The following is a 19445-nucleotide window of genomic DNA, read 5'->3' on the forward strand; positions in this document are numbered from 1 at the left end:
GTGTGTGTGTGTGTGTGTGTGTGTGTTTGTGTGTGTGTGTGTGTGTGTGTGTGTGTGTGTGTGTGTGGTTATATCAAATGTTAAATCATGACTGAAAGCCCGTGAGAGACACGAGGTGATGGATTTGGTTTGCTGACAGGCCACACTAATACAGCAAGTGTTCTTATGTGATTATGATTTATTATATTTTAGCTCTGACAGAGTGACTGCTTTTGTTTTTCTCACTGAGCTGAGTTAAAGAAGAAATGACCCAAAAATGAGCAAGAAATTTGTTTAAAAGAAAAGAAAAGAAAATGACCTCGAAAATAAATATAAAATAATTTTTAAAAGTCATGTAATAAAATTTTAAATATGTAATTCTAATATACTGCTAATGATACCATAAGCATTATTATGAATAATGATAAAATATAACTTTTTGGACAATTTCTCACTTTTTTTGATAATTTTCTAATTTGTCTTTTCTTTCTGTCTGTCTCTGTCTGTCTGTCTCTTTCTCTTTCTTTCTGTCAGTCTGTCTCTGTCTCTTTCGTTTTCTTTCTGTCTGTCTCTTTCTCTTTCTGTCTGTCTGTCTGTCTCTTTCTTTCTGTCTGTCTGTCTCTTTCTCTTTCTTTCTGTCTGTCTCTTTCTTTCTTTCTGTCTGTCTCTTTCTCTTTCTGTCTGTCTGTCTCTTTCTTTCTTTCTTTCTTTCTTTCTTAAGCTAATTTCCAGCTCATTTTCTTGTATCCTACTAAATTTTTGCATCATCAGTGTGTGTGTGTGTGTGTGTGTGTGTGTGTGTGTGTGTGTGTGTGTGTGAAACAACCATCTGCTCTGAATGAACCAAGCACACACCGTTTGTCTCCATACACACACTCATGCACAGGAGCAGACACTCCATGGGAGTTGAACCATCAACCTGCACATGATGAAGCCTCCTGTCTGGCTGCAGCTGCCAGTTGAGGTCAGTGTGCTGAAGTGCTGCAGCGCCCCCCTCAGGCCAGGCCAGGCACTGTCATGTTGAAAATGATTCAGATTCTGGAGGGATCCTCCACAAGTGAAGAAACTCAAACTCTGACCCAACAGGATCTCAGTTTGGGAGAGAAACACACTTTTATTTTGAAGGGACAGGTGGATGGGAGAGGATGATTAAAGATGTGAAGGTTTTATTGGCTGAAGGTTTAATTTTCAGCCACAGGAGCAGGATGATGTCACTGTTCGACATTCAAGAAGTCCTGCTCCACCTGCAGGAGCTTCTCTGACCTCCATCCTAAATCCAGAGGCGTCAATCTGGAGTTGGTCCTTTGCAGCAGAACAGCTTCCACTCTTCTACCAGATGTTGGAGTGTCTGTGGGAGTTTCTGCCAGATGTTGGAGTGTCTGTGGGAGTTTCTGCCAGATGTTGGAGTGTCTGTGGGAGTTTCTGCCCGTTCATCCAGAAGAGCCTTTGTGAGCTCAGACTCTGATGTTGCTCAGACCCCGCTCTGTAACTTTATGTGGTGCTGCCCCCTGGTGGCTGAGTCTCTGTGGTTCCTAAAAGCTTCCACTTTGCAATACAGTTTTTTTTCAATCGCTTTTTCCAGTAATAATGAAACTGGGATCCACTTTGTTGTCATCTTCACCTCCAAACCACAGCAGAAGTTTTCTGTTGTAAATGTGTTCACACCTTTTCATTGGATTCACACATTTTTCACCTCTCACATGTGTCATTTCCATGGCCCTGACTCCATTGACTTCACTGTGGTAGTCAAAAGCAAAACATCTGCTCACAGCTGATAGAAATGAGCTGCATCACTGTGAAATCACTAGTGCATCTGCATCACTACCCTTTCCACCAATCACCAATCACCAGTCAATCAGTATACACCTACAAAAAAATTGCCTATAAATTGTATAAATTGTATTCTGTATTTTTTTCACCTCCTTTGAGTTTTTCTGTGTAATACTGTATGTGAATTACAGTATTTCAGTTTTTGCCATCAACACAGTAAAATTTCACCTCAAAGTCTTTGAGTTTGGATGTAGTTCTTTACTGTAAGTTCACATTTGAATGTGCAGCTCACAGGAGAACCTTGTTCAAACTGACAGCTGTATTTTGTTTTCTGCTGTCAGCTGTGTCACAGTGCAGTAGAGCTGACTGAAGGAATCTACTCATTTGGGCAGAAGTTGAGTTGTTTGAGGGAAATATTGGCTTTTCTACTTGCTTTACAATATGTAACTATGTAAATTGTCAAAAAAAAAAAAAAAAAATATGACTGCAATCCACACAGGAGAAAGTAAAGTGGAACCTGCTCAGACTGAAAAGGGTGTGTTGCATTCTGGTGTTGAGTATGAAGTGAGTGGCTGGATTAGTTGTATTGGGCGGTGACAAAATGCGCTTTTGCTGCATGTTTGAAATGTTTTGTCATGGTAAGAGCCTTTTGCAAACAAAATGTGTTATTTTGGGAAGAGCGCCTCTCATCAGGCCGATGGATTAGCTGTTTTGATACCAGAGTTTCTGAGATGGCAGAGGAGGTAAAGTGATTGAAAAAAAAAATGGAGCTGCTTTGTGCACTGATTTTAAATTTTTCCTTATTGTTTTTAAAGCTTTGCATGGTGCAGCTCCATCCTACATTTCTGGCATGCTCACTGAGTACACACCAGACAGATCCCTGAGATCATCAAGTAAAGGTCTTCTCACTATTCCAAGAATATTATATATAATTATATTTATATAATTTAATTTATATTATTTAATTATATTATTATATAATATATTCCAAGAATACGTTCACAATCAGCTCACGGTGCTTTCAGTCTTTACGGTCCCACTCTTCTCTAATTCTCTACCACATGAACTCAGGTCTGCTACAACAGCATCTTCCTTGAAATGCAGACTAAAACATTTCTTTTCTCACAAGCTTTCAGTTTTTAATTAGCTATAATGCAGCACTGCCTTTTATGTCTTTTTGTATCTTATTTATACTGCTTATGTATGTGTCTTGCTTTGATTTTAAGCACATTGAGTTTACGTCTGTCGTATGAAATGTGCTATATAAATAAATCTGACTTGACTTGACTTGACTGGGGCTCAGTCATGCTGGGACAGAAAAGGGCCTTCCCCAAACTGAACTGTCCCACCCTCCTCCCCTCAGGTGCAGCTTCCTCCATGAGGCTGTGAGGCTCATCAGCTGTCCTCTGCACCTCCATCACTGCTGCACTTCATCCCACATGTTGCAGTTTACAGTTTTATAAGTTTTATCTATTGGTTTTTAGGGTATTATTATCTATTATTATTCACTGGTCCTGGGAGACACTTCTTCCATGTTTTTTTTTTTTTTTTATCTGAATCTGGAAGAGTGTAAAGTAAACACTCTTACTTTCTCGATCAGATGTATTTCCAACTGAAACTGAATTTTTCTTGGATTTTCCTTTTTCATACCGTCGTGACGTTCTTGTCACAGGAAACAGAAACAGAAAAAGCCAAACATCCACAGCCGTTTGATTCACACACCTTTCCTTAATATAATCTTTATTGCTTTTTTTCTTAATGGGTTGAATACAGAACAGGGTTTTACATTTCTTGACTCTGTGAAGCACTGTCATGTGGGCGGGGGGACAAAACCGAAACAAAACTCAAGAAAAAGACTAAAGTGTTCCAGATGATTGTGTGTTAATGCTTTCTGATTGAGGTCCAGCATCTGTGTGTGTGTGTGTGTGTGTGTGCATGTGTGTGTGTGCATGTGTGTGTGTGTGTGTGTGTTAAGCAGAGGGCTGTGTTTCTCGCAGGCAGCCCTCTCTGCTGTTCCCTTTGACCTCTGACCTACATGGAGATTAAACCAGAAAAAAAAAACAGTAAAAGAAATAAAGAAGTAGTGGGGATTAAACCAAATATTAAAAAGAGAGAGAGAATGAGAGAGAAAGAAAGAAAACATCAGTGAACGGGTTTAAAAAAAAAAAAAAAATCAAACATCGGCCTTGAAAACCTCCAGGATCCGACATGTTTTGCGTCGTGCTGATGACGAGTTTCACAGTCAAGTGCTCAAAATGTAGTGATTGACAGTTCTGAATCATCATTTTAAAAAACAAAAATTAAAAAAAAAAACAAGCGACCCAAAAAAAAAAAAAAAAAAAAAAAAAAAAAAATCAAAAGGAAAGAACATCTTGCAACTCAGGAAGTAAGATGAAGCTTTTTAAATCGAATAATGGATTTGTGAAAGACCCTGAGAGCGAGATTATATATATTTATTTATATATATATTTATATATATGTGTGTAGAGAAGAAAAGAAAAGAGATGGAGAGAGGAAAAAACGAAAAAAAAAACAAAAAAAGGAAAAAAAATCATCCATAATTGAACAAATTCGATTAACATGCAAAAAAAAAAGGGAAAAAAATTACCTAACCTAAAACTCACCCTTTAACTGAACACAATGAATTTTTCACAGTTTTATACTCATTTATATATATATATGTCTCAAAGAGGAGAAAAAAAAACAAAAAAAAACAACAGGAATAAACAAGACGAAAAAAATTCATTTCTCAGCCAAACTAAATAAAAACGACAATAGAACCAAGTAGACCCACGCAGTCGGTTTCAGCTCAAATCCAGGAGATCTACGTAAAGCTTTCGTTTGGATTCCCACTCGTATTGCTCGCCCGACTCCAACCGCTAAGCATCAGCTACTCCAAACAGTTTTCTGCAGCATAAGTGTGATAGTTTTTAATACATGGCTTCTTCTCAAGTCATTGTAGAAACTAACGTCCACACACACACACACACACACACACACATATATACACACATACACACACCTGGGCTCCAAATAAATACATTTAAAAACAGTCCATGTGCATTCGAATGGAACTCCAGTATTCATATGGCCGCGCGTGCACACATTCGCGCAAACACACACACACACACACACGTACATATATTCCCAAAGGGGAGGGGGAGGAGGAGGAGGAGGGGGGGTTGAAAGTTCAGCTAAAAAAAAAAAAAAAAAAGAAAAAATAGACAGAGAAAGAGAGAGAGAGGGAGAGAGAGAGAGAGAGGGGGAGAGTCTTTAAGCATCTCTGGTTTGTCTGATTTTTTTTTTTTTTTTATTCATTTTTTAAAGAGGCAGAGGTGTAATAGCGGAGTCCTACCACTGGAGGGCGCCACCAAGGGAGGTGGTGAACGGGTTCAACTGTAAAAATTAAGGGTTTCTCCTAAAGCGACGGCGGTCACAACTTGATGAGAACAGCCCGACTAAAGATCTCATCCCGCTCTTTTCTCAAAAGTGCGAGGAAAAAAAAAAATCTCCAGATGCCTTTTGGGGGCCGATTTTGACGTCACATGACACGAGTAGTCCCCGATTGACCCGAATCGATCGGTAATGATGGGCAATAACGGGAAAACCGAGCGTAGGCATGCTTTAGTGGAGACCGACAGAAACACTGAACTCGTTTCGAGCCCGAGTGCGACTCCATTTTTATACTTTATCAGTTTTAATAATAAAGTTTCCTCTCCTGCTGCCTGTCATGCTCAGCTTGTCTTGTTGTCACGGTAACAGAGGCGTTCATTCACTTCTGTGTTTGGCATTGAGCTCATAGTTAGTGCTGCATTTTACTGACAGCTGTTTCCAATATTCTGTCCCACCTCATTGTATATAAATACGGAGGGACAAAAAATCGGAAACACCTCTCAACACCCCCCTCGTGCCGGAGGACTCGGGTTCGACACGTTCAGACAAACTCAGAGTAAACTCCCTCCCGTCCTCCTCTCTTGATTGTTTCGCGGTATTATGAAGTAGTAGTAGTAGTAGTACGAGTCGTAGTAGTAGTAGTAGTAGTTTTGGATGTTGTTAGTGCCAGTTACAGCAGCGCCGCCAGTCAGACCGTGATGTTCAGTATTTTTCTTGTGTTTGTTTGTTTGTTTGTTTGCTGAGCGTGCGGCGCTGCGTTACAGTTCTGCTATGAGCCGCTGAGGTTTGGTTTGTTTTGCTTATGAGGTTGCTTGACTTCAACAAAAGAGAAGAGAATACATAAGAGGAAACAATTAGCTATATTCATCTTCACGTGAAAAAAAAAAAAAACATGCCACCCATCCCTCTTCTAGCTGGTTAGCCCTTGTTTTGTGTGTGTGTGTGTGTGTGTGTGTGTGTGTGTGTGTGTGTGGCAGGGCAATTACAGTTCAGGTACATGACAAAAACAAAACAAAACAAACAAAAAAAACGGATGAAATTAATGACAAATGAAAGCAAAATAGTGTTGAACTCATCCATCTCTCCGTCCATCCGTTCACCCCCTCCCTCCCTCGTCCTGACGTCTGCCCCCTGCTGGTCACACCAGGACACAACCGCGACGCTTCCACACACACTGATGGGAAACCTTTTCAGAATAAAAGCACCGGCTGGCACTCAAAATCAGCTGCGACCATCGACCTCGCAAAAAAAAACCTAACGTCCTAATAAACTCACACTGATTTTGATTTTTCCTGCCAGCAGCTGTTTTTTTTTTTTTTTTTTTTCTTTCACCAGTTGATGTGTTGATTTAAAAACACAAATCAGGGCCAAACAGGGCCAAACAGGGCGTCCCGGGCCCAAACAGGGCCAAACAGGGCCAAACAGGGCCGACGCCTCACCTTTACCTCACAGAACACAGTTTAAAGGTCAGACGGGCCTAAGCTAAACCAGGCTAGCTCTGTTAGCCATGTTTGCTGATATCAGGCTAATGTGCTAGCCATTAAGCTAATGAGTCCATCCCTGTTGTTGATATCAGGCTAACGCGCTAACCTCCTGTTAGCCTTGTTTGACCCTGTTGTTGATAGGAGTTAGCTGAGCTTAGCCACGACTGACTCCGTGGTTCACACCGAGCTAATGAGTTAGCTGTGTTTGACCCTGTTGTTGATACTGAGCTAATGAGCTAGCTGAGGTTAGCCCCCTTTGACATGAAGCTCGTGATATGAAGCTAATGCGCTAACGCCGCGTTAGCCATGTTTTACTTTGTGGGTGATATCATGCCAGCTAATGAGTTAGCTGTGTTTGACCCTGTTGTTGATATTGAGCTAATGCGCTAACGCCGTGTTAGCCATGTGGATGATATGCTAATGAGCTAGCGATGTCTGACACCGCTGTTGATATCAAGCTAATGATTTAGCCGAGGTTAGCCCTGTTTTACCTCGTGTGCTTGTGTGGTTGATATGAAGCTAACAGGTTAGCCCTGGTTAGCCCTGGTTAGCCCTGCTGTGGGTATGAAGCTAACAGGTTAGCCCTGGTTAGCCCTGGTTAGCCCTGGTTAGCCCTGCTGTGGGTATGAAGCTAACGGGTTAGCCCTGGTTAGCCCTGCTGTGGGTATGAAGCTAACAGGTTAGCCCTGGTTAGCCCTGCTGTGGGTATGAAGCTAACGGGTTAGCCCTGGTTAGCCCAGGTTAGCCCTGGTTAGCCCTGCTGTGGGTATGAAGCTAACGGGTTAGCCCTGGTTAGCCCTGGTTAGCCCTGCTGTGGGTATGAAGCTAACGGGTTAGCCCTGGTTAGCCCTGGTTAGCCCTGCTGTGGGTATGAAGCTAACAGGTTAGCCCTGGTTAGCCTTGGTTAGCCCTGGTTAGCCCTGCTGTGGGTATGAAGCTAACGGGTTAGCCCTGGTTAGCCCTGGTTAGCCCTGCTGTGGGTATGAAGCTAACGGGTTAGCCCTGGTTAGCCTTGGTTAGCCCTGGTTAGCCCTGCTGTGGGTATGAAGCTAACGGGTTAGCCCTGGTTAGCCCTGGTTAGCCCTGCTGTGGGTATGAAGCTAACGGGTTAGCGGCGTTCAGGCTAACAGGGAGTTAGCGCTGTTAGGCCGGTGAGGAAGACATCGGACATGAAGGGTCAGGTGTTAGCGCTGGTACAGGTTAGCAGACGGGAGTAACACACACACACACACACACACACACACACACACACTTGCGCACGCAAAATGTGATTTGTTCATGTATAAAAAAAAATCCACGAAAACGATTTCCCCCTCCCAGCACCTAAACATTACTGATAATCACACACACACACACACACACACACACACACACACACACACGTGCCACATGGTCAATGCTCTGTACACACATGGAATCAACTGAGAATGATTATGAATGAGATTATTAACACAAACCAAGTCACAGGGACGCGGCGCGTGATTGGTTTAAAAAAAACAAAACAAACAGATCAACACTATTCCCACCCCTCACAGAGTCTGTGTCCACACACACACACACACACACACACACACACACACACACACAGATCTGATGTGACAGTCACAGGTCTTCTGTGTGTTTTCTCTCCACGACAGAGCCGGCGATGAGAGGATGAAGAGGCCGTCCGAGTCTTTGTGTCCGTCTGCCGCCCGCCGCCTCGTGTGTGTGTGTGTGTGTGTGTGTGTGTGTGTGTTTATTTTTCCAGTTATGAAAAGCTTCCTTAGCTCCACAGTGGGAGGTGAGATCCAGCCACCAGTCCAGAGCTGGTCAGACTGGGCCGCCGCTCCGCTCCGGCGGCGGCGGGTGGAAAAGCGAAAAAGTCTCCCACCTGGATGAGTTCACTCTCAGATCCACGGTGTGTGTGTGTGTGTGTGTGTGTGTGTGTGTGTGTGTGTGTGTGTGTGTGTGCGGCTGCGATTTAAATACAGAAAATCATAACGCAGATCCCGGCAGTCTCAGATCTCCGTCCGTCCGTCCGTCCGTCCGTCTGCGTCTCCTCACTCCACAGATTCTCATCTAGCATGATCATAAACTGTAAATTTATTCTTTTATTGCTGAAATAAGAGATTCCCCCGCACAACAACAACAAAAAAAAAAAATAATAGTAATGCAAATCATCGTCGTCGTCATCATCATAAAAAGCTATAAAAAATTAGATCCATCCTCCGTAATAACGTAGATAAAGATATAGCAAAAAACCATCTGTCAGAAGAAGGACTAGTAGTAAGGCACTTCAAGAACACGAGCTCGTCCTCTTTCTATCAAAGTTGTCGTTTGTTTGTCGCGTCGTCGTCGTCGTCGTAGCGTCTTTCCGCCGCATGGCACTGTGGTGATGCTGGGGGGCGACGGCGTGGAGAACCAGGAGGGGGGAGGGAGGGAGGGATCCCGTCACTCCACCCCCACCAGAGGAGGCTCCCCACTGGGCAGGATGTGCTCCAGCGGCGGCTTGGCGTGGATCTCCAGCAGGCCCTGGATGAAGCCGCCGGCCGGGGCCTCCTCGCCCGCCGACGAAGACGAAGAGGGGTCTTTGGAGATCTTCGTGTCGGCGGGCGGCGGCGGCGGCGGTTCGCTGGCCGCGGCGTCGCCAGTAGTCGTCTTTGTGTCAGTAGCTTGTTGGCTGGAGGGCGCGGCGGCGGCGGCGGCTTGTGGTGCCACGGCGTCGCCGGAGGTGGAAGTTGTGGTGGAGGCGGACTGAGACGGTCCTGAGTCCTCCTGGGTGTCTGCTTCTCTTGGCGGCTCTGCTGAGGCGGGATCGGACACGGGCTCCTCCTCCGGCGCCGCCGCCGCCTCTCCCGTCTCGCCCTGCTCCTCCCCTCGCTCCTCCACCTCCTCCAGCTCCTTGGCCCCCGCCGCGTTGCTGCCCCCCTCGCTCTCGTTCTCCGAGGGCGGGCAGGTGGAGGTGGGCGTGCAGGAGTCGCCGTCCTCGCTGGCGTCGCCCGCCCCCGCGCCGGGCTCGCCGGGCTCGCCGCCCTCGGCGCCGCGCGGCTTCATGTGGATCCTCTGGTGGCGGACCAGGCTGTGCTTCAGCGTGAACGTCCTCTCGCACGTCTGACACTGGTAGGGACGCTCGCCTGGCGGGACAGAGAGGGGAGGGGGGGGCGGGGGGCGGGTTACTTTTTGTTCACGGGGTCAGGAACACGGGAACGCAGGAAAAATGAAGGAAAATAGAAATAAATTGGTGTCATGTCCCTTTAAAAAGCTGTGTTGGTTATTTGTTTTTCAATCAGGGATGGGGATCAAAATAAATTTACCAATTTAATCTCGAAAATCGAAAATCTGGTCAGAGGCTTGTTGGTGGTTGATTCTGGGTTGTGTGTGTGTGTGTGTGTGTGTGTGTGTGTGTGTGTGTGTGTTACCTGTGTGTGAGCGCATGTGCCTGGTCAGGTCCTGCAGAGACCAGAAGCGCTTGCCGCACACGTTGCAGATCTTCTTGCGTTTGTCCACGCGGGCTCCTCCCTCGGCGCTCTCGCTCTTTGGTTCCGACGCTCCTCCCTCCTCGTCGCTGCGCTCCTCCTTCTCCTTCTCCTCCTCCTCCGACTCGCCGCTCTCGCCGGCCTCGCTCTCGCCCTTCGCCCCTCTCTCCTCCGTCTCCGCCGCCTCCTCCTCCTTCAGCTGCGGCTCCTCCGTCTCTCTCTCCCTCTCCGCCGTCGGTGCCGTCTTGCTTTCCGCCGCCGCCTCCTCTTCCTCTTTTGCCGGTGGCGCCTCCTCCGCCGGTGTCGCCGCCGGTGTGGGCGTCTCCTCGGAGAGGTGCGCCCTCTCGTGGCGAGCGAGGGTGGTGGCGTAGCGGAAGCTCTTCTTGCACACCCGGCAGACGTGCTTGTACTCGGCCTGCGGCTTCACCGCCGGGCTGGAGGAGGACGACGAGGCGGAGGCGACGCTCTTCTCCTTCTCCTTCTGCTCCTCCGCGCTCTCGGCCACTGCTTGTGGAGCAGAGGAAGAAGACGAGGAGGAGGAGGAGGAGGAGGAGGAGGTGGGCTGGGAGCTGGGGCCGTTGGTCGGCTGCTGTGGCTGGACTGAGGCCGACGAGGATGAGAGCTTGAAGTCGACGAGCTTGTTGGCGAAGTTGAGATCCAGACTCTTGTCGCTGTGGCAGTCGTCGTCGTCGTCGTCGTCGTCATCGTCGTCGTCGTCGTCGTCCGTGCTCGCCGCCTGGAGGACGACAGGAAGAGAGTCAGCAAAGAGCAGATCCATGAACAGAAGCTGCATGTTCTACCTCATTTACTGTAAACTTGAAATAATAATAAAAAAAAAGCATTCAACATGCATGCAACAAGCACTTTATATTTCTATACAACTGGGTACTCTCGGTATCACAAATTACCATCATTGGTATTAAATTATTGTAATATGCAATTGAGTATTGGGCAATTAAAATAGCACTTTATATTTATTGGGCAATTTGCAATATAATAATGCACTTTACACTTTAATCAGCCCCTCGACATATAATTTAGTGTTTAAGCAGTGGTGACATGGTCCCCTGAGCCTTGGCCTGTATGTTTCATGATCGTATGTATCATGTATGAATGATGATGCTGTTTTTTTTTGTTTTGTTTTTTTATTTTATTCCATTGTGTATTATTAATATTGTGAATGCTGTGTACAACACCAACCTTTTTTTTTTTTTTTTTTTTTTTTTTTTTTTTTTTTTTTTTGTTGCACATTGCTTTTTGCACACTGGCTTGTACTTAGAACTTATTCTGTTGTACTCAGATCTTATTCTTTATTTTTTTTTTTATCTTTTTTTATTTTATTTAATCTGTAATCTGTGGATACTGCTGAAAAACTGTGAATTTCCTGCGGGATGAATAAAGTATCTATCTATCTAACCTGCCAATGGGACTAGAGATGGAAATTAGCCACACAGCTGTAATCTCACGTTTACATGTATATGTGCATTAACATGTACTGTCCCATTTCTTTTAAAAATAAATAAATCTACAAATCTACATTCCCCTCATCCAGAGTTATTATATATTTTATATTTCTCATTAGTTTTTATTTTTATTTTGTTTTTCACTCCTGTTGTCAGTTCCCAGTTTGGTGGGTTCACTTCAGTTGCATCAACCTGCACGTGACGAAGCCTCTCGACTGACAGCAGCTGCAGGCTCCAGTCCAGGTCAGTGTGCTGAAGCGCTGCAGCGCCCCCCTCAGGCCTGCCGCTGCACTTTTGAAAATGTCAGAACAGGAACGAGGCGCATCGCTCCCTCAAGTTTCCAGTCAGCCTGCTCTCATTATGTCTCAGCTGCTCTTCTCATCAGAGTTATTACAGTGTTGTATTTTCAATTTGTTTTTTATTTTTATTTTTATTTTGTTTTTAAAATGGTTGTTTTCAGCTCAGTTTAGTTTCCGGAGTGGTCGTGCTGGTTTCACTTTAGTTTCTCTTGTTTCAAAAGGAGTTTCTCTTAGTGTCAGTGTCAGCAAAAACTAAACACATTTATGAGTTTTATTTTATTTTAGTTGGAATTACAGAAGAACTCAGCGTTCTTTCAGTTTTTCCATTTAGTTTTAGTGAATGATTCATTGAGTGCATCAAGTGTGAAAAATAAAGCAATAGAAAAAAATAAAGAAAGAAATAGTCATTTTATAAAGATTTGAGTGGAGAAAAGGAAGACAGTCTCAGCACCTTGGTGATTTCAGAGAAGCTGGAATCAATTTCCTTTTTACCGATTAATCAATCAATATTCCAGCAGTAGTTTCCTTTGCTCCTGAGAGTCTTTCAGAATAAGATCATCTTTAAATGACTTATGGTGGCATCAGTGGCCTTTTGATCATGGTCTAAATATGTGAGATGTGTGTGAAACATATGAACATTTTCCGTCGTAGCCAAGAAATGAAATCCTCATCCGCTTCTTCACTTGTTGCATCAACGTGACGTAAATCAGTAACCATCATCATCATCATCATCATCATCATCATCCTCGACACAAGAGAAGAGTTAAAGTGTCACTTCTGATCTGATTTGTGTGAACCCGTCTTGGTGCACAACCGCAGTTAATGGATGATCTAGTAAACCGAGGACTGGTCAGAGGTGGATTTGTCAGAAAGTGAAGAAAATGTGTGAACCTTTCTGTCTGACAGCAAATACCAGTTCACACCAGTTCACCTAAATGTGCTCATGACTGGTGCTGACTGGTGTTACTGGAGACTCGCCTTGGCTTTGCTGCTGTTAGTGTTCTTGCTCTGCGGCGGCTGTTTTGCCGGTGCTGCTCGGCTCTCTGTCGCCCCCTGCTGGGCCGACTGCTTCATGGCTTCTGTCCCGGGCTGCTCTGCAGGGCTGAGTGCTGCGCTGCAACCTGCGGCACAAACCACACGGTCAGCCTCAAGAGCCAAACATATGGACTCTAAACAACAACAACAACAACAACAACAACCGTCACAGTGATGATGATGAGTTATGAGTTGTTTACTTGTCAAAACCTCCATTTCAAATAAAAATAATAAAAAACTGTTTCTAATATTCAGACCCCTCCCACCCTGCCATGTATGTGAATAGGAAGACAAAATATCAGAAACACATCTCAATATAATATTTCAGCACAATACCACCTTCATCTAAGACCGTAATTGTTTTTACAGATTTCCAAAAAAGACATTATAAACTTCATATCTCTGAAATAAAATGTCTCAAATATAAATACAAAAAATACGCCCTATTAAAAAAAAAAAAAATCACTGAGCCTAAATTTAATGATTGATTGATGATCAGTGATGACTGACCTTGGCTGGGCTTGTGGGCGGGGCTAGACTGGGCCTCCTGGCTGATTGGCCCCGCCCTCGGCTGTTCTGAAGAGGCGGATCTCTGGTCCGGAGTGGGGGCGGAGTCAGTGCCAGGGTCGGAGGTGGAGGCGGGGCCAGTGACCTCGACGGATTCTGCTACGACCTGCTCCGTCTCTGATTGGCTCTCTGCAGGACAGACACAAGGTTCATCCTCAAATGCTTCACTTGAATGAAATGATGAAGTACCATAATGTAAAAATCTTCCCATCAAAATAAAAGTCCTGCATTCAAAATGTTCCTCCAATAAACAGCAGTGGTGTCAGAAAAATGTAGTTGAATATGAAGTTCACTGTGAAGAACGGTTCCTTTCAGAGAGTTAAATTCTTGCTGCATTGACCGATTAGAAGTATTTTTTCATGCTAACTGCTCCACATCCTGCTGGCTGGTTTACTGTCTAACATGCAGCACATCTGATGTTCTGCATGGAAAAGCTTCTTCTGCCGAGGAACTCCAGCCGTCACATAAATGTAGAGCGGGAAAAAGCTCAGAAATGTAGAAAATCTCCCTGGATGGAAAAAACTCAAGTAAAATGACAGCACTTTGTAACTGGACTAAAGTTTGGGACTAAGTTAACTCAGGTGATTACTGACCTGCGCTCTCATGCGAGCCTTCGTCGCCGTCTTTCTTGGGCAGGGCGCCGTTGCGTCGCAGCGTCCGGTTAGTGACGCCGTGTTTCCTCAGCAGGTGGCGCTCACAGTTGGATTTGGTGGAGAAAAAGGCGTCGCACTTGGGACAAGGGAACGGCTTCTGGCCTGGAGAGAGAGAGAGAGAGAGAGAAAAGTGAAGGAGGAGTCTCACATTTGACTGACAGGCAGCTTCTGACCTGTGTGTGTGTGTGTGTGTGTGTGTGTGTGTGTGTGTGTGTTTTACCGGTGTGTGTGAGCATGTGCCTCTGCAGCGAGCTGGCCCAGGGGAAGACTCGGGGGCAGAACTGGCAGGTCAGCTTCTGCACGGAGTTGGAATAGGCGTTCTTCTTGCCTTTGGACTGAGGCTGCAGCTTGGCCTCCTCTCCGCCTCCTCCCTCCTTCTCCTCTGCTGCTTCACCTGCTCTGTCGCCATCTGGTGGACGGAGGTGGTTGGATGGTGTTTAAGAACCACTGGTGTGTCTGGGATTCACGCTTGTTTGGTGCATTTTTAGAAGCTCAAATCAAAAAATATTTCTTTTTATTGGTCCAGATAAAGCTGGACTCATCCAATTTGTCTAAAATGCAACATCAGTTTACTGACGTCACCTCACAGGATTTCTGGGTTACGAAGTCCTCATATTCTGACAATTACCTCTCACTTCTTCAGCAACATTCTATAACCACTCCATCTACAACTTATAAAGACCCTAGCAACCACCTAAGACATTCAAGCAACCAGATGGAACACCTTTGACAACCACCACCTTTGTACAAGGTAGCAACCACTTAGAAATACCACCAACAGCCACACTGAACACCTCAGCAACCACCTAGAAACACCCTAGTAACCACTTAGAGCAATCTAGTAACTACCTATCAACATCCTATAACCACTACAGCTACAACTTATAAATACCCTAGCATTCACCTAGTAACCACTTAGGCATTCTAGCAACCATTTAGAACACCCTTGACAACCACCATCTTTGTACCACCTAGCAACCATTTAGAAATACCCCCAACAACCATCTTGAACACTTTAGCAACCACCCAGAAACACCTTAGTAACCATGTAAGACATCCAGCAGCCACCTAGAACACTCTTGGCAACCACCTATGAACACCCTAGCAACTACCTGGTACAGCCTAGCAATATCCTATAAACATCCTAGGAACTACCTGGTAGATCCTACTAATATCCTATAACCACTCTCGCAACCATGTAGGAATACTCTGGTAACTATTATGTATAACACAGCAACGGCCTCACAACACCCTAGCAACCACCTAGCTACAACCTAGCAACCCCTGTACAGTGTACGAACATCAGTTTAACTATCAGCCTACACTGGTACTCAGCAATTCCTTATTTCCTCGCTCCCTACCTGTAATCAATTCAACGATTTGTTATCTGTTTATTTATGAATCATCCTTGTATTTAGCACTTGTAATTATCATTCATCATGTTTGTCCATCACCCCCCTGTACCTCTCTTGTGTCCCAGGTCTGTGGCTCCAGTCTGCAGGTAGGTGCTGAACTTGTTGGCATCAGTCGTCGCCAGCATCTTCTCCACGCTGGCGAACTCGCCGCTGGACTCCAGGTCGACGCCACCGGCCTTCTCCTTGGCCAGCAGGGCGGACGGCTTCTTCCTGGACCGCTTCCTGTTGGACGCACAGGAGGAAGGAGAGAGTCCACATGTTAGCTGCACCATCTACTGACCTGACAGCAGAAAACACTAAAAATCACACACAAGACCGCAATCATCACATGAAGCTACAACCACGTCCAAGATCCACCAGGCAAGTTTTGCTTGTGACTGGTAAGTTAGCGTCATCTGTACCAAAATAAGATGTTCTCATTTCTAAGAGAGTCAAAAAAGCCAAAGATATGCAAATTTAAGGGTGAATTTTTACTCGCTCATTATTTCCAGCATTTTTCAATATTTCTAATAAAGCTCAGATACCTCGAAGCCCCGTCTGATGTGTCGTCGCTCTGCGCCTCCAGACCAGCGGACCCCGGGGCGTCTGCAGCCGAATCAGATTGGGAGGGTTTGCCGTCCAATGTGGCAGCCTCCCTCTTCAACAGGTCCGGAGCTCCTGACACAGAGTGGATGATTTGGGCGATGGACGCCAGGGGAGGCAGCTCCTTGAGGGAAGCGGAGGGCGGTGAGGAGGTGGAGGCCGGTTTGGGCAGCAGGGGTTTGAGGCGCAGGGGTCGGCCGGGGTTGCTGAGGTTGGAGAGCGAGCTGGGCGGGGGGCTGGACCCAGGAGGAAGTTGGTAGCACCCGGGCTGAGGATGAGGGTGCAGAGGAGGCAAGGCACTGCCTGTCCTGTCCTCGGCCTGCAGAGTCTTGGACAGAGCCACAGCCTGCTGCTGCTGCTCCATGCCGCTGCCGCCACTCTGTTCCGTCTTCACCTCCCTCCTCTCTGGGCCTGCCTCCCTCCTCTGCCTCTTGCTGGGGATAGACAGGTCAATAGGCTGGTCCAGCACCGTGCAGTCGAAACCAGGGGAGAGGCTCTCTAGTTTGACTGCAGGAGACCCAGCCTGGCTGCCCGCCGAGCGGCCCTTGGCAGAGAAGTCAAGCGGCTGGTCCAGGTCAGCTGGCCCCTGGTACACCAGCTCCTCCACCTTCACCGCCTGCAGCACTGGGATGGGAGGCTGGCCGAGCCCGTTCAGCGCCCCCTGGCCCAGGGGGCTTGAGCAGGTCGAAGCCACGGTGGTAACGGGCACGGTGGCAGGCAGGAGCGTGGTGATGTGGTCCTCGATCTCCCTCTCCTGCACCTCGGGGTGCTGCTTCAGCAGGTGATGGATGCAGTTGCGTTTGGCCAGGAAGGCAGCGCCACAGCGCCGACACTCGAACGGCTTCCTCTGGCAGCCGTTGTGAGTGCGCAGGTGGATCTGCAGCGCCCGGTAGGACTTCAGGTCTTCGCCACAGAAGCGGCATGTCGTCTCGGCTCCCGTGCAGCCCGTCTCTATGTCCTGGGTTGTGGTCGTCGTGGCCGGGATCACTGTAGGCAAGTTAGTTGTGGTGGTGGAGGTGACATATTTGATGTTCTTTTCGATGTCCTTTCGTGAGGTCTTGGCATGCTTCTTCCTGAGGTGGCGCTCACAGTTGGCCTTGACAGTAAAGGGGTAATGGCAGACACGGCAGACATATGGCCGTTCACCGCTGTGGGTGCGCAGGTGGCGAATCAGCGTCGCCTTGTCCGGAGCCACATAGTCGCAGATGTTGCATTGGTGCGGCAGGATGCCAAGGTGGAAGCGCATGTGAGCCTGCAGGACACCTGAGGAAAGGAACACCTGGTCGCAAAAACGGCACGGGAACGAGCCTTTAGCCCCGCTGGCGTTGTTTGCCCCACTTCCTCCTTTGCTTCCTGGTTTCCTCCCAGCAAGCCCCGCCTCCTCGTGCATGGCTGTGGTGGCTGCAGGCGGTGAGTCAGATGAGGGCACATGGGCATCGCCCATACACTCTGCCTCCATCTGCCCTCCATTCCCATTTGATGAGGAAGATGAAGATGAGGATGAGGATGAGGATGAGGAGGGCGTTTTGAAGAGGGTCGGGGTGGGAGGTGGCAGGCTGGGGCTGATGCAGCCCAGTGAGGCCTGCTGGGAACTCTGCAGGGGGGAAGGGGTTGATGCCGTGAGGCTGGAGCGAGGGGTGATGGGAGGTTTGGGCTTCAGTGGAGGCATTGCTTTCTGAGCCTGAACTTGACCTAGAGAGGGAGAGAGGAGAGATCACAATCATTCACACTTCTATTAACAGAAAAGAGAAAAGACTTTTTATTCCAATTTTGTTCCCAAATTTTTATTCCCACACACACCTTGACCTCCAATGAATCCTGGAGCTTTGGCCAGCGGCGGCAGGGTCAGTCCCATCTGATTGGGCGCCGCTGCTGCCACTTTGAGGATTTGCTGGATGTCTGCCAGCTCCATAATCCCGCCTCCTCCTGTTTCACCAGGTTTGATGCCGGACGAGGCGGCGCTGGCTGCTGTGGCGCCGCCATCGGGCTGCAGCAGGAAGCCGGCCTGGAAGGGCTGCAGGGAGAGCAGGCTGAGCGCGTCTCTCTGCGTCAGGCCCTGCAGGGCGGAGGCCGCGCCCGACGCCGAGGCGGGGGCCTCCAGCAGACCCAGACCGAGCGCTGCCAGCCCGCCCACGCCGAGCCCGAGGCTCAGGCCCAGGCCGCCGCCCAGGCAGGCGGACGCCGGCTCCTGGGGGAAGCTGAAGGACGGCGGCTCAACATGGATCACCTTGATGCTGTCCAGCTGCGCCTGATGCAGCTCATCGTCTGTCAGACCCCGCTTCACCTGAGGAAACGAGATTAATGTTGGGTCATTTCTGCAGAAGACTGAAGTCTGATCTAGTTCAGTTGAAGTTTAATTTAGGTTTCAATTTCATTTTTTCATTTTTCTACTTTTAAAAAAGTAAACAGCTTTTATTTTACGCTAATGTCTTGACTAATTTTCAACTACAGCAGGAGCTATTCATTCTAAGTGAATTAATTACATGTGCTTTAATATTGCCAAATTATATGAATGAAATTAGATGTATTTTACTGCGGAAGGTAAAATTGTATTAAACAATTATATGCATATTCAGTTAATTACTTTATAATGACTTGATTTGCTGAATAGTGTAATGTACAAGGGGAAATTTTTTTGGTTAAAGTTCAAGTTTAAGTTTCACTTCCCCTTCCGGACTTTACCTTTGACACGTGCTGCAGGCCCAGCAGCTCCAGGAAGCTTTCCTGCTCTGAGGGCGGGACTTCCTGTTCGTCAGCTTGACTGTCATCCCCGACGACGCCGTTTTCTCCGGGTGCAGCCTCTGCTTTCTCCTCGGTTTTCTCGGCATCGCCTCCTTCCGTCGCGGCGGCGGGGGCGGGGCTGTCGGGATGGGCGGAGCTCTTGTGGAGGTCGAGGGCGGAGCGCAGCGGGAACGCCTTGTCGCAGCACTCGCACACGAACCGGTGAAACTTGCTGATGCAGCGACGCAGATTTGTCTCACACCACACCTGAGATAGAAAGGTAGGAAGTATGATGGGTGTATGGCAGGAGGATGGGAGGAGAAAGGGAGGGCGCAATTAAGGAAAAGGAAAAGGAGAGAGGACAGGAAGAAAAGATAGAAGAGGAGAGACGACGGTTACTCACTGCAAAACTACAGCTTTGAAACTTCAAAATAAGATCTGAAACGTGCAGTCTATCGCTGTTAACACGGATGCTGCGACGTGATTGGACACACAAAGCTCGGCTGTGTGCATCACCAACCGACAGCGAGAGCGAGAGGTCAAAGGGCACGAGGAGCATTACATCATCCTTTTGACAGCAACCTGGAGGCTGTCCAGCTGGCGTGATCCGGCTGAGCTCAACAAAGGGA

The 19445-nt window shown here is 47.2% G+C and overlaps 1 protein-coding gene and 1 long non-coding RNA gene across 3 annotated transcripts in view; one reads left to right on the plus strand and one right to left on the minus strand.

Annotated features, from left to right (window-relative positions):
• Window positions 1-19: 19 nt before the first annotated feature.
• LOC115379069 (uncharacterized) lies at window positions 20-6021 on the plus strand. Its single transcript, XR_003930190.1, has 2 exons — window positions 20-67; window positions 5887-6021. It is a non-coding gene; the product is annotated as an uncharacterized LOC115379069 (long non-coding RNA).
• A 416-nt stretch (window positions 6022-6437) lies between these two features.
• rreb1a (ras responsive element binding protein 1a) overlaps window positions 6438-19445 on the minus strand; it is an 89634-nt gene continuing 76626 nt past the window's right edge. For both annotated transcript variants that reach the window (XM_030079737.1, XM_030079738.1), the window contains exons 10-19: window positions 18778-19083; window positions 17896-18379; window positions 16038-17787; window positions 15563-15735; window positions 14319-14507; window positions 14039-14200; window positions 13389-13574; window positions 12822-12964; window positions 10025-10817; window positions 6438-9739 (exon numbers count right to left, since the gene is read on the minus strand). In XM_030079737.1, coding sequence (XP_029935597.1) covers window positions 9057-9739; window positions 10025-10817; window positions 12822-12964; window positions 13389-13574; window positions 14039-14200; window positions 14319-14507; window positions 15563-15735; window positions 16038-17787; window positions 17896-18379; window positions 18778-19083 — 4869 coding nt within the window. In that variant the 3' untranslated portion in view covers window positions 6438-9056. The remainder of the gene's footprint in view (window positions 9740-10024; window positions 10818-12821; window positions 12965-13388; window positions 13575-14038; window positions 14201-14318; window positions 14508-15562; window positions 15736-16037; window positions 17788-17895; window positions 18380-18777; window positions 19084-19445) is intronic.

This window comes from Myripristis murdjan, chromosome 20 (genome assembly GCF_902150065.1).
Source record: "Myripristis murdjan chromosome 20, fMyrMur1.1, whole genome shotgun sequence".
Taxonomy (NCBI): Eukaryota; Metazoa; Chordata; class Actinopteri; order Holocentriformes; family Holocentridae; genus Myripristis; species Myripristis murdjan.